Consider the following 12,869-nt stretch of genomic DNA (forward strand, 5'->3'; position numbering starts at 1 on the left):
ATATGCCGTATGGATGATGTCTTAGAAAAAAAGCCAGAAAGATCATTTTTCCCAAGTCACTGTTTGACCTTCTCTGCATCGCTTCTAAATTCTCCTCTTCCTTTTTTTTTCAAGGTCATTATTGAACTCTTTGCCAAGAATTTACATAATCTTGCATCCACGTAACCCTTTCCTCCCAACATAATTTCTCATCTGTGTGAAAAATGTGCTTTAGTTAGCACCCTCCGGGTTAAGATATGCATAATATTTTTTTTAAAAAAGATGCAATCATGAGTAAGATAGGGTGCCTCTAAGAGTTGCCTTCAAACATAGCAAAGGGGGGAAAAAAGAAGCCTATTATTTTTCCTGAGTCATTTCTCAGGCCTGATTCCAATGGGCCTTACCTTTGTGGTTGCACAATGGTATGTAAACAAGAGATCTGTAGGAACCTGCTTCTTCCTTGGTGAATTTGAGGTTTCTTTTCCCTCCACTGCGATGGATAATCCCCAGGTCTGTGTTCCGGACCATTTTACTGGGTGATTTTAAGTGATCAGCTGGTTGGATGGAAGAGATTCCCAGAGGGACTTGCCCCTCACATCGTTATTCTAAAGAGTCAAGTGATGAGGCGGTCACACAAACAATTTCCCCTCCCGCCCAACCGCAGACTGAAGATTTTTTCGGGACTAAGAAAACCAAGTAGTTAACGTTCGGTGGTTCTTATTTCTTGCTGGATTCGTTCTGACATCGTCGGGGCTGGTCTCGTGAGCTCATCTTTAATTCAGACTTTGAGTCCTTTGAAAGACAGGGTCCGCATAATAATAATAATAATAATAATAATAATGAAGGCATTTGTTAAGCGCTTACTATGTGTGCAAAGCACTGTTCTAAGCGCTGGGGGGATATAACACGATCAGGTTGTCCCACGTGGGGCTCGCAGTCAATCCCCATTTACAGATGAGGTAACTGAGGCTCAGAGAAGTTAAGTGACTTTCCCAAGGTCACGCAGCAGACATGTGGCAGAGCCGGGATTCGAACCCACGACCTCTGACTCCAAAGCCCGGGCTTTTCCCACTGAGCCACGCTGCTTCTCCGCATCTAATTCAGTACAGTGCTCTGCAAACAATAAGCGCTAAATAAATACTATTATTACTACTACCGCTGCTATTGGAACACAGTCATCTGCCGACTCACCCGGAGGGAGTAGTGATTCACGGTGGGGGAACTAGGAAAGAATCCCCGTGGCTTTCCTGGGTGGTCAGTCAGTCATATTTACTGAGCACTTACTGTGTGGAGAGCACTGTACTAAGTGCCCGGGAGAGTACAGGAGAACAATGAGCAGACGTATTCCCCGCCCCCAGCGAACTTACGGCTCAGCGGCCATCCCGAGGAAGGATCGGGTGGTTTCGGGCCGTCCAGGAACCCGCTGTGTTCATATTAACGACGCTGATTTGGTTTCTCTTACGGCACCCTCGCAGGAACGTGAAGACGGGAGTGGAGCGAGCACAGGGATGGATGTGAGGAAGATCACCGTGGCCGTGCAGGGGATGACCTGCCGTTCCTGCGTTCAAGCCATCGAGCAGAAGGTTGGCCAAGCCAAGGGAGTGCACTGTATCCAAGTAAGTAGCCGCCTCCGATGCCGGCCGCTCGGTCATCCGATTCGGATGACCGAGGGCCTAGGAGGACCCGAGAAGCACCATGGTGTAGTGTGTAGAGCACGGGCCTGGGACTCAGAAGGTCGTGGGTTCTAATCCTGGCTCCACCACTTGTCTGCTGGGTGACCTTGGGCAAGTCATTTCTCTGGGCCTCGGTTACTTCATCTGGAAAATGGGGATTGAGGCTGTGAGCCCCTTTTGGACAGGGACTGTGTCCAACCCGATTTGCGTGCGAGCCCCTTTTGGACAGCCCGATTTGCTTGTCTCCGCAGTGCCTGGAGTAAGCGCTTAACAAATACCACAGTTATTATTACAAGCTGTCGCATGCGAAGCTTGCTTGGTGATACGGGAAGGAGGACTATTGGTTTTACAGCATTTGGAGTGGAAGTGGGTCTTTTTCATTGTTGTTGTAGCTGTTATTGTTTTCCTTTTTATTTTGAAGTGCTTACCTTGTGCCAGGCTCTGTATAGTCTGTTGGTACATTGTAGTCTCCCAGAAGCTTAGCACAGTGTTCTGCACAAATACGATTGACTGACTCTGGATTAAATAATAATAATGGCATTTATGGAGCGCTGACTACACGCAGAGCACCGTACTAAGCGCGTGGGAGAGTTCAATACAACAGAATTAGCAGACATGTTCCTTTAGACTGTGAGCCCACTGCTGGGTAGGGACTGTCTCTATATGTTGCCAACGTGTACTTCCCAAGCGCTTAGTACAGTGCTCTGCCCACAGTAAGCGCTCAATAAATACGATTGATGATGATGATGATGCCCGAAATGAGTTTACAGTCTAGAGGGAGTTTACTGTACTTACTATGTGCCGAGCACTGGGATTATTAGGGTGAACGCAGTCCCTGTCATTCACTCATTCATTCAGTTGTATTTATTGAGCGCTTACCATGTGTAGACCACTGTACTAAGCACTTGGGAAAGTACAACAATAAACAGACACATTCCCTGCCTATAGAAAGGGAAAGGGAGAGACGGACAGCAGTACAGATAAAGAAATTGCAGATATGTACATAATGCTGTGGGGGAAGAATAAGGAAAGGAAGTCAGGGTGACGCAGAAGGGAGTGGGAGAAGAGGAAAGGAGGGGCTTAATCTAGGAAGGCCTCTTGGAGGAGATGTCCCTTCAATAAGGCTTTGAAGGTGGGGAGAGTTATTGTTTATTGGATTTGAGGAAGAGGGTGTACCAGGCCAGAGGCGGGATGTAGGCTAGAGGTTGGTGGCGAGATAGGCAAGATCAAGGCACAGTGAGAAGGTTGGCACTAGAGGAGCGAAGTGTGAGCTGGGTTGTAGAAGGAGAGTAGCAAGGTGAGGTAGGAGGGGGCAAGGCGATGGACTGCTTTAAAGCCAATGGGGAGGAGTTTTTGTTGGATGCAGAGGTGGATGGGCAACCCCTGGAATTTTTTGAGGAGCGGGGTGCCTTCTCCTGAACACTTTCTGTAGAAAAATGATCCGGGCAGCAGAGTAAAGGATGGACTGGAGTGGGGAGAAACGGGAGGCTGGAGGTCAGCAAGGAGGCCGAAGCAGTAATCCAGGCGAGGTAGGATGAGTGATTGTACTGACGTGGTAGCAGTCTGGCTGGAGAGGAAAGGGCGGATTCTAGTGATGCTTTGAAAGTGGGACCCACAGGATTTAGTGATTGGATTGAGTATGTGGGTTGAATGAGGCTGAGCCCCCCTTTTTTCCACTCCTCCTCCCCATCCCCTCCCGCCCTACCTCCTTCCTCTCCCCACAGCACCTGTATATATGTTTGTACAGATTTATTACTCTATTTTACTTGTACATATTTACTATTCTATTTATTTTAATGATTCATTCATTCAGTCGTATTTATTGAGCGCTTACTGTGTGCAGAGAACTGTACTAAGCTCTTGGGAAGTACAAGTTGGCAACATATAGAGACGGTCCCTCCCCAACAGTGGGCTCACAGTCTAGAAGGGGGAGACAGAGAACAAACCAAAGCATATTAAAAAAATAAATAGAATAAATATGTACAAATAAAATAAATAGAGTAATAAATACATACAAATATATACAGGTGCTGTGGGGAAGGGAAGGAGGTAAGGCGGGGGGGATGATGTGCATTTAGCTTTAATTCTATTTCTTCTGACGACTTGGCACCTGTCCACATGTTTTGTTTTGTTGTCTGTCTCCCCTTTCTAGACTGTGAGTCCTTTGTTGGGTAGGGACCATCTCTATATGTCGCCAACTTGCAACGTATAGACAGAGACTGTGTGTGCACACACAGTAAGCGCTCAGTAAATACGATTGAATGAATGAATGAGGGAGAGGATTCGAGGATAACACCAAGGTTGCGGGACAAGAAAGATGGCGGTGTCTTCTACAGTGAATTCACGGTGAAATGAGAAGGCAGTAAGATATCAAGTTGGACCAGTCCCTGTCCCAAATGAGGCTCACAGTCTAAAGCGAGGGAGGGGGGTTTAATCCCCATTTTACATTTGAGATAACTGAGGCACAGAAGTGAAGTGACGTGCCCAGGTTGAAGCGGCAGATGAGAATCCAGGTCCTCTCATTCCCAGGCCTGTCGCTCTTTCCATTAGGCCACCCTGCAAAAGTGTAAATGCCATTATTATTATTTTTTAGGGTGTCCTCTTTTAAAAGCTGAGCTGAGGTTCAGTTGGGGAGGATTTTTTCCCCCTGCAGTTGAACCTTCCATTTTTCATTTGCTGGTGCAGTCAACCAGAACTGCACCTGCCCCTCAGACCGTTGCTGCCCCAGGACAAGACCAGTGAAGCATTAATAAACAGAGAGGCGAACTTTTCTTTCTTAGATACTAGCACACATCTAAGAAGGAAAGAAGCGCTCCTGGAAGTTTAAACTTTCAGGAGAGCATCGGCAAGGGTGGCGGTTTCTCTCCCAAGAGATCAGACGTGGGGCTGATTCAGAGGCTGCATTTGGTTGCTCTCAGGCAGTGGTGAGCTAAACTGAAGGGGATCTGTGATACCCTGTAATAATAAGAGTGGTATTTAAATGCTTACTATCAGTCAAGCACTGTTTTAAGCGCTGGGGTGGATATAACTAATCAGGTTGGACACAGTCTCTGCCAATCAATCTATCAATCAATTGTATTTATTGAGCGCTTACTGTGTGCAGAGCACTGTACTAAGCGCTTGGGAAGTACAAGTTGGCAACATATAGACAGTCCCTACCCAACAGTGGGGGCTCACAGTTCTCAATCTCCATTTTACAGATGGGGTAACTAAGGCCCGGGGAAGTGAAGTGACTTACCCAAGATCACAAAGCAGACAAGTGGCAGAGCTGGGAATAGAAAAAAAAAAATATTGGTTAAGCACTTACTATATGCCAGGTACTGTTCTAAGCACTGGGGTGGATACAGATAAGTCGGGTTGGACGCAGTTCCTGTCCCACGAGGGGCTCACAGTCTCAATCCACATTTTACAGATGAGGTAACTGAGGCTCAGAGAAGTGAAGTGACATGCCCAAGGTCACACAGAAGACAAGGATTAGACAGGATTAGAACCCAGGTCCTTTCGATTCCCAGGCCACTAGGCCATGCTGCTTCTTTTTTATTTAAACTTCGTATATTCAAAGTCAGCCTAGAAATTGTCTCCATGGAGTCATTTCCTGCTCAGGAATCACCTTTTCCCACAGAAATCCCCCAGATTGACTTGAAGTTTCCCAAAGGGCCATGGCTTCCCAAACCTCCTCCTTCCTCCAGGGGAATACTCCGTGATCCAGCTCAAGACACGTGAGGGTTAGCTTCTCTCTGCAGCGGGCTGTTTTTCTCCCAGGTTGCTGAATTGAACAGCAACGGGCGTGCCTGCGAAGAAATGAGAGGTGGGAGCCTGTTAAATGGACACTGGACGCAAGGCCGGGGAGGAGCTGGTTTTTCCCGGGCGGAGGGACACTAGGGAGGAAGCCAGTTGCCGACTTGTGCCAGCCAGGGAGACTTCTAGAGAGCACCTCAGGTCCTTTTTCTCTGCAGATTGATTTGACCACAGAGCTTCTTTTTCTTTTTTTACGGGCAGGTCAACAATAAGTGCAGGGTCCCCAGGAGATAGGTGATGGGGGCTCCTTCCTTCCTCTCCCCCTCGCCCCCCTCTCCATCCCCCCCATCTTACCTCCTTCCCTTCCCCACAGCACCTGTATATATGTATATATGTTTGTACATATTTATTACTCTATTTATTTTACTTGTCCATATCTATTCTATTTATTTTATTTTGTTAGTATGTTTGGTTTTGTTCTCCGTCTCCCCCTTTTAGACTGTGAGCCCACTGTTGGGTAGGGACTGTCTCTAGATGTTGCCAACTTGAACTTCCCAAGCACTTAGTACAGTGCTCTGCACACAGTAAGCGCTCAATAAATACAATTGATGATGATGATGATGACTGTCTCTATATGTTGCCAACTTGTACTTCCCAAGCGCTTAGTCCAGTGCTCTGCACACAGTAAGCGCTCAAAAATACGATTGATTGATTGATGAGATAATATCAGAGGGAAGGGCATCCCTCTGTAGTTGTAGTACCCTAATGATGAGGGCGGGAGGTCACAAACTAGAGAAGCGGCGTGGCGTAGTGGATAGAGCTTTTAGACTGTGAGCCCACTGTAGGGTAGGGACTGTCTCTATAAGTTGCCAATTTGTACTTCCCAAGCACTTCGTACAGTGCTCTGCACATAGTAAGCGCTCAATAAATACGATTGATGATGATGATGATAGAGCACGGGCCTGGGTCAGAAGGTCATGGGTTCCAATCCCGGCTCCACCACTCTTCCGCTGCGTGACTTCGGGCAAAGCATTTCACTCTCCAGTTACCTCAGCTGGAAAATGGGGATTGAGACTGCGAGTTCCTTTCATTCATTCATTCAGTCGTATTTATTGAGTGCTTACTGTGTGCAGAGCACTGTACTAAACGCTTGGGAAGTACAAGTTGGCAACATATAGAGACGGTCCCTACCCAACAGCGGGCTCACAGTCTAGAAATGTGAGACAGGGACTGATTTGCTTATATCCACCCCAGTGCTTAGTGAAGTGCCTGGCACACAGGAGAAGCAGCGTGGCTCAATGGAAAGAGCGCGGGCTTTGGAGTCAGAGGTCATGGGTTCAAATCCCAGCTCTGCCAATTGTCAGCTGGGTGACGTTGGGCAAGTCACTTCACTTCTCCGGGCCTGTTACCTCATCTGTAAAATGGGGATGAAGACTGTGAGCCTCCTGTGGGACAACCTGATCACTTTGTAACCTCCCCAGCGCTTAGAACAGTGCTTTGCACATCGTAAGCGCTTAATAAAGTGCCATCATTATTAAGCACTCAATAAGTATAATTATTATTTTTATTACTACAGATTCTGGAATCGAATCCTAAGGCATTTGCCAACTTGCCACGGCCACTAAGGTCTCTTTTTTTTTTTTCTATGGCATTTAAGTGCTTACTATGTGCAGGCACCGTACAAAGCGCTGGAGCAGATACAAGTTCATCAGGTTGGACACAGTCCCTGTCCCACATGGGGCTACCAGTCTTAATTCCTATTATACAGATGAGGGAACGGAGGCACAGAGAAGTGACTTGGCTGAGGTCACACAGCAAATAAGTAGCAGAGCTGAGATTAGAACCCAGGTCCTTCTCGCTCCCAGGTCCGTGCCCTCGTCCTCAGCGGTGTGACTTCCTCGGCCGTAAATCAGGTGCTTTGTTCCATCTTGGGCGAGGTGGCGGGCGGCATTGCTAATGACGGCTGTATTTTCAAAGCACAACGCCAAGTAGCCCGTAAAGAACTCTAATGGAGGAAGCAGACGCCCTTCCTTATTGTGCCGAGGGGCCTTCCCCGGGCATGGTATCATCATCATCAATCGTATTTATTGAGCGCTTACTATGTGCAGAGCACTGTACTAAGCGCTTGGGAAGTACAAATTGGCAACATATAAAGTCCCTACCCAACAGTGGGCCCCTCACGAGTCGTCTTCACAGAGCCAAGTTCTCTAAAGCGGTCGGTCCCGGGAGCAGCAGGGATTTTCTCCAGTCGTCTTGGTTTGGGATCAGCTTGGGGAGAAGAGAAACGGTGTGGTTTAGCGGATGAAGCACAGGGAGTCCGAAGGACCTGGGTTCTAATTCCAGCTCCACCACGTGACTGCCGGGTGACCTTAGGCAGGTCACTTCACTTCTCTGGGCCTCAGTTCCCCTGTCTGGAAAATGGGGATTAAGACTGTGAGCCCTTTGTGGGACTGTGTCCAACCCAGTTAGCTTGTATCTACCCCAGTGCTTAGTACAGTGCCTGGCACATAGTAAGCACTTAACAAATACTATTATTATTGTAAATGAACTCAGTTGATCTTATGACGAGCAGCCACCTGGGTGCCTGGCTACTCCAGCTGTCCTCTTCTCTCCACTTAATAATAACTGTGACATTAAAATGCTTACTATGTGCCAGGCACTGTACTGAGCACCAGTTGGACAACAGTTGCTGTCCCACATGGGGCTTACAGTCTCACTCCCCGTTTTACAGATGAGGTAACTGAGGGGCAGAGAAGTGAAGTGCCTTGCCCAAGGCCTCACAGCAGTCAAGTGGTGGATGTGGGTTTAGAACCCACAGCCTTTGACTTCCCAGGCCCGTGCTCTATCCACTAGGCCACGGCAACATATAGAGAAGCAGCGTGGCGCAGTGGAAAGAGCCCGGGCTTTGGAGTCAGAGGTCATGGGTTCAAGTCCCGGCTCCGCCAATTGTCAGCTGTGTGACTTTGGGCAAGTCACTTCACTTCTCTATGCCTCAGTTCCCTCATCTGGAAAATGGGGATTAAGACTGTGAGCCCCCACCCCCCCATGGGACAACCTGATCACCTTGTAACCTCCCCAGCGCTTAGTACAGTGCCTTGCACATAGTAAGCGCTTAATAAATGCCGTTATTATTATTATTGTTATTATTATTATATAGAGACGGTCCCTACCCAACAGTGGGCTCACAGTCTAGAAGGCACTTCCTTACCGCCTTACCTCCTTCCCCTCCCCAAAGCATCTGTATATATATATATATGTTTGTACATGTTTATATATATTTATTACTCTATTGTACTTGTGCATATTTATTCTATTTATTTTATTTTGTTAATATGCTTTGTTTCGTTGTCTGTCTCCCCCTTCTAGACTGTGAACCCACTGTTACGTAGGGACCGTCTCTATAGGTTGCCAGCTTGTACTTCCCAAGCACTTAGTACAGTGCTCTGCACACAGTAAACGCTCAATAAATACGATTGAATGAATGAATGAGTGTCTCCCCGAGCTCAATGAACCTGGCCCTTCTTTTGTTTGCTTATTCCTCCTCTTTCCTCCCCTTACCCCCTTTCCTACTTTTCCTTTTCACAAGCACAAGTCGTGCCCATTCCAATGGTTGCCCATCCCTGTCCTCATCCAGCATCAGGATTAAGGCCCTCAACTGGCTCTTCCCCATCCACCTAATCTCCCTTACTTCCTAGTGAGATCCCATACAAATCACTTCTCCATCCTATTCACTGTTCCTTGTCGCTGTATTTCATTGTTGTGTGTGGTTTTTTTTTTTTTAATAGTATCTGTTAAGTGCTTACTATGTGTTAAGCATCGCTCAAATCGCTGGGATAGATACAAGTCAATTAGGTTGGACAGCTTAGTATAGTGCTCAGCACACAGTAAGGGCTCAATAAATATGATTGATAAAGTACAACTGATTGAGTCTGCATGGGGCTCATAGTCTAAGTAAGAGGGAGAACAGATTTGCGGCACAGAGAAATTAAGTGACTTGCCCAAGGTCACACAGCAAAGGTTGGCCATGCCAGAATTATAACCCAGTTCCTCTACCAGGCTTGTGGTCTTCCCACTATACCATGCTGCTTCAAGAAAGCTGGCACAAAACATCTCTAAAGTTTAACTACAAATATCCAGCCTCTATGCATACAGTCAAGCAGCAGCTTGGCCTCACAAAAAAGACACCGTCTTGGGAGTTGGAGGTCCTGGATTCTAATTCCGCTTCCGACAAGTGCCTGCTGAGGGACCTCGGACAAGTCGCTTACCTTCACTGTGCCCCAGTTTCCTCATCTGTCAAATGGGGATTCGATACCTGTTGATGCCTTGCTCACATTCTCCCTCCCTCTACCCCTACGGCTCTCCCCACCTTCAAAGCCCTGCTGAAATCACGCCTCCAGGAAGCTTTCCTTGACTAACTTCTCCTTTCCTCACCCTATTACCCTCCCTTCTAAGTCTCATAAACACTTGGGTAATCATACCATCCCCTCAGCACCTATGTGCTTATCTTTATTCTCTGCTGCGTCCCCTCTCCTAATTGATTTTAATGTCTGTTTCTCCCCCCCTTAGATTGCGAGCTCCTTAATTGTGGTATTTGTTCAGCGCTTTCTAGGTGCCAGACACTCTACTAAGCGCTGGGGTAGGTAGGAGATAATGGCGTTGGACACAGTCCCTGTCCCACACAGGGCTCGCAGTCTCAATCCCCATTTCACAGATGAGGTAACTGAGGCCCAGAGAAGTGAAGTGACAGGCCCAGGGTCACACAGCAGACAAGGGGTGGAGCTGGGATTAGAACCCACGGCCTCCTGACTCCAAGCCCTTGCTCTGTTCACCACACCATGCTGTGGGCCAGTTGTCATGGATCATTTTGGCCCTTCGTTCATTCAGTCGTATTTATTGAGCGCTTACTGTGTGCAGAGCACTGTACTAAGCGCTTGGGAAGTACAAGTTGGCAACAGAGACGGTCCCTACCCAACAACGGGCTCGCAGTCTAGAAGGGGGAGACAGACAACAAAACAAAACATTTGGACAGGTGTCCCCAGAGCCACGTCTCCGACAGCGGGAAGGAGTCATTTGAGCACCCCTCAATCATGTTGTGTTTGTCACTACCACATCCCATGAAGACCTGAGCCCCATTATGAAAATTTGTGTCCGTGGCAGCATTTCCCCATTGTGGCCTTATGGATCATCATATTTTTCAGCTAGAAGGAATCTCTCCCCCGACTCCAAAGGCTCCTTTTATTGAAACAAACAGGTTTAATTGACGTTAATCAGTCTCTTTTCCTCCTCCTCCTCCTCCTCCCGGGCTGTTTTCTAATTGAAAAGGTTGCAGCCCCCAAAGCATATATCAAAGCTAGGAAGATTCACGGTGGGTGTTTGGCTCTTCTTAAAAACCCCCATTTTTACTTGTTTGGAAGAGCAGTTCAAAGGATTGTGGCTTCATGATTAAGTCCAGGACTCAGTCTGGACTCCCAGAATCTCTCCTTGGCTTTGGCACCGATTTTGTGGGACCTTGAGCCAATCGTCTGAGCTTAGTTTTCCCAGTCAGTAAAGGGAAATAATAAATGTTTCTTATTTCACAGGATCGTCGCAGGCCTTTGCTGACATTGGTATAATGTATCCACCTTGCCCTAACTCTTCTGCGTCTCCCTGACTTGCTCCTATCCTTCATTCCCCCCTCCCAGCCCTAAGGCACTTATATATAAACTGTAATTTATTTATGTATTTATGCATATTAACATCTGTCTCCCCCTCTAGACAGTGAGTTCATCGTGGGCAGGGAATGTGTTTATTTATTGTACTCTCCAAAGTGCTTAGTACAGTGCTTTGCACACAGTAAGTGCTCACTAAATACGATTGAATGTAGAGGTGGCTGAGCCACCAGAACCAAAGAACTGCAAACCACCATGATATGGCCAAAAACTGCGGCTCAAGCAAAATTCGATCATTAATCAATCGTATTTATTGAGCCCTCATTATGTGCAGAGCACTGTGCTAAAGTAGTGCTTGGGAGAGGGCAATAGAAAAGTGTTGGTAGGTAAGTTCCCTGCCTACAGTGAGCTTACAGTCTAAAGGGAGAGACAGGCATTAACATAAATCATCATCATCATCAATCGTATTTATTGAGCGCTTACTGTGTGCAGAGCATTGTACTAAGCGCTTGGGAAGTACAAGTTGGCAACATCTAGAGACAGTCCCTACCCAACAGTGGGCTCACAGTCTAAAAGGGGGAGACAGAGAACAAAACCAAACATACTAACAAAATAAAATAAATAGAATAGATATGTACAAGTAAAATAAATAAATAGAGTAACAAATATGTACAAACATATATACATAAATAAATTACAGAGAAGCAGCGTGGCTCAGTGGAAAGAGCCCAGGCTTTGGAGTCAGAGGTCATGGGTTCAAATCCCGGCTCTGCCAACTGTCAGCTGTGTGACTTTGGGCAAGTCACTTCACTTCTCTGGGCCTCAGTGCCCTCATCTGCAAAATGGGGATGAAGACTGTGAGCCCCCCGTGGGACAACCTGATCACCTTGTAACCTCCCCAGCGCTTAGAACAGTGCTTTGCACATAGTAAGCACTTAATAAATGCCATTATTATGATTATTACTGTGGGGCTGAAGGAGGGGTGAGGAAAAGGGAGCAAAAATCCAAGTGCAAGGGCAACACAGAAAGGAGTTGGAGAAGAGGAAATGAGAGCTTAGTCAGGGAAGGCCTCTTGGAGGAGATGGGCCTTCAGTAAGGCTTTGAAGGTGGGGAGGGGATTGTCTGTAGGTTATGAAGATGGAGGGTGTTTCAGGCCAGCGGCAGGACGTGGACGAGAGGTTGGCAGCGAGAAAGACGAGATCGAGGTAGAGTGCGTAGGTTGGCATTAGAGGAATGAAGTATGAGGGCTGGGTTGGAGTAGGAGAGTAGCGACGTGAGGTAGGAGGGGACGTGCTCAATAAATATGATTGATTGTGCTTCCTAAGCGCTTAGTACTGTGCTCTGCACACAGTAAGCGCTCAATAAATACGATCGAATGAATGAATGAAAAATGATCCAGGCAGCAGAGCGAAGTGTGGACTGGAGTGGGGAGAGACAAGGTCAGCAAGGAGGCTGATACAATAATCAAGGCAGGATAAGATAAGTGCTTGGATGAACTTGGTAGGCGTCTGGATGGAGAGGAAAAGGTGGATCCTAGCAAGATTGTGAAGGTTCAATACAGGATTTAGTGACAGATTGAATATGTGGGTTCATTCAGCCATTCATTCTTTCACTTGCATTTACTGAGCGCTTACTGTGTGCAGAGCACTGTACTAAGTGCTTGGAAAGTACAATTCAGCAACAGATAAAGCAGTGAGAAGCGGAGAAGCAGCGTGGCTCAGTGGAAAGAGCCCGGGCGTTGGAGTCAGAGGTCACGGGTTCAAACCCCAGCTCCGCCCATTGTTAGCTGTGTGACTTCAGGACTTCACTTCTCTGTGCCTCAGTTACCTCA

General features: G+C 47.2%; 1 protein-coding gene across 1 annotated transcript in view; it reads left to right on the plus strand.

Annotated features, from left to right (window-relative positions):
• Positions 1 to 1,487: 1,487 nt before the first annotated feature.
• Positions 1,488 to 12,869, plus strand: part of ATP7A (ATPase copper transporting alpha) — a 94,872-nt gene continuing 83,490 nt past the window's right edge. Inside the window, exon 1 of the mRNA XM_038748138.1 lies at positions 1,488 to 1,595. Within this exon, the coding sequence (XP_038604066.1) occupies positions 1,488 to 1,595 (108 nt within the window). The remainder of the gene's footprint in view (positions 1,596 to 12,869) is intronic.

This window comes from Tachyglossus aculeatus, chromosome 6 (genome assembly GCF_015852505.1).
Source record: "Tachyglossus aculeatus isolate mTacAcu1 chromosome 6, mTacAcu1.pri, whole genome shotgun sequence".
Taxonomy (NCBI): domain Eukaryota; kingdom Metazoa; phylum Chordata; class Mammalia; order Monotremata; family Tachyglossidae; genus Tachyglossus; species Tachyglossus aculeatus.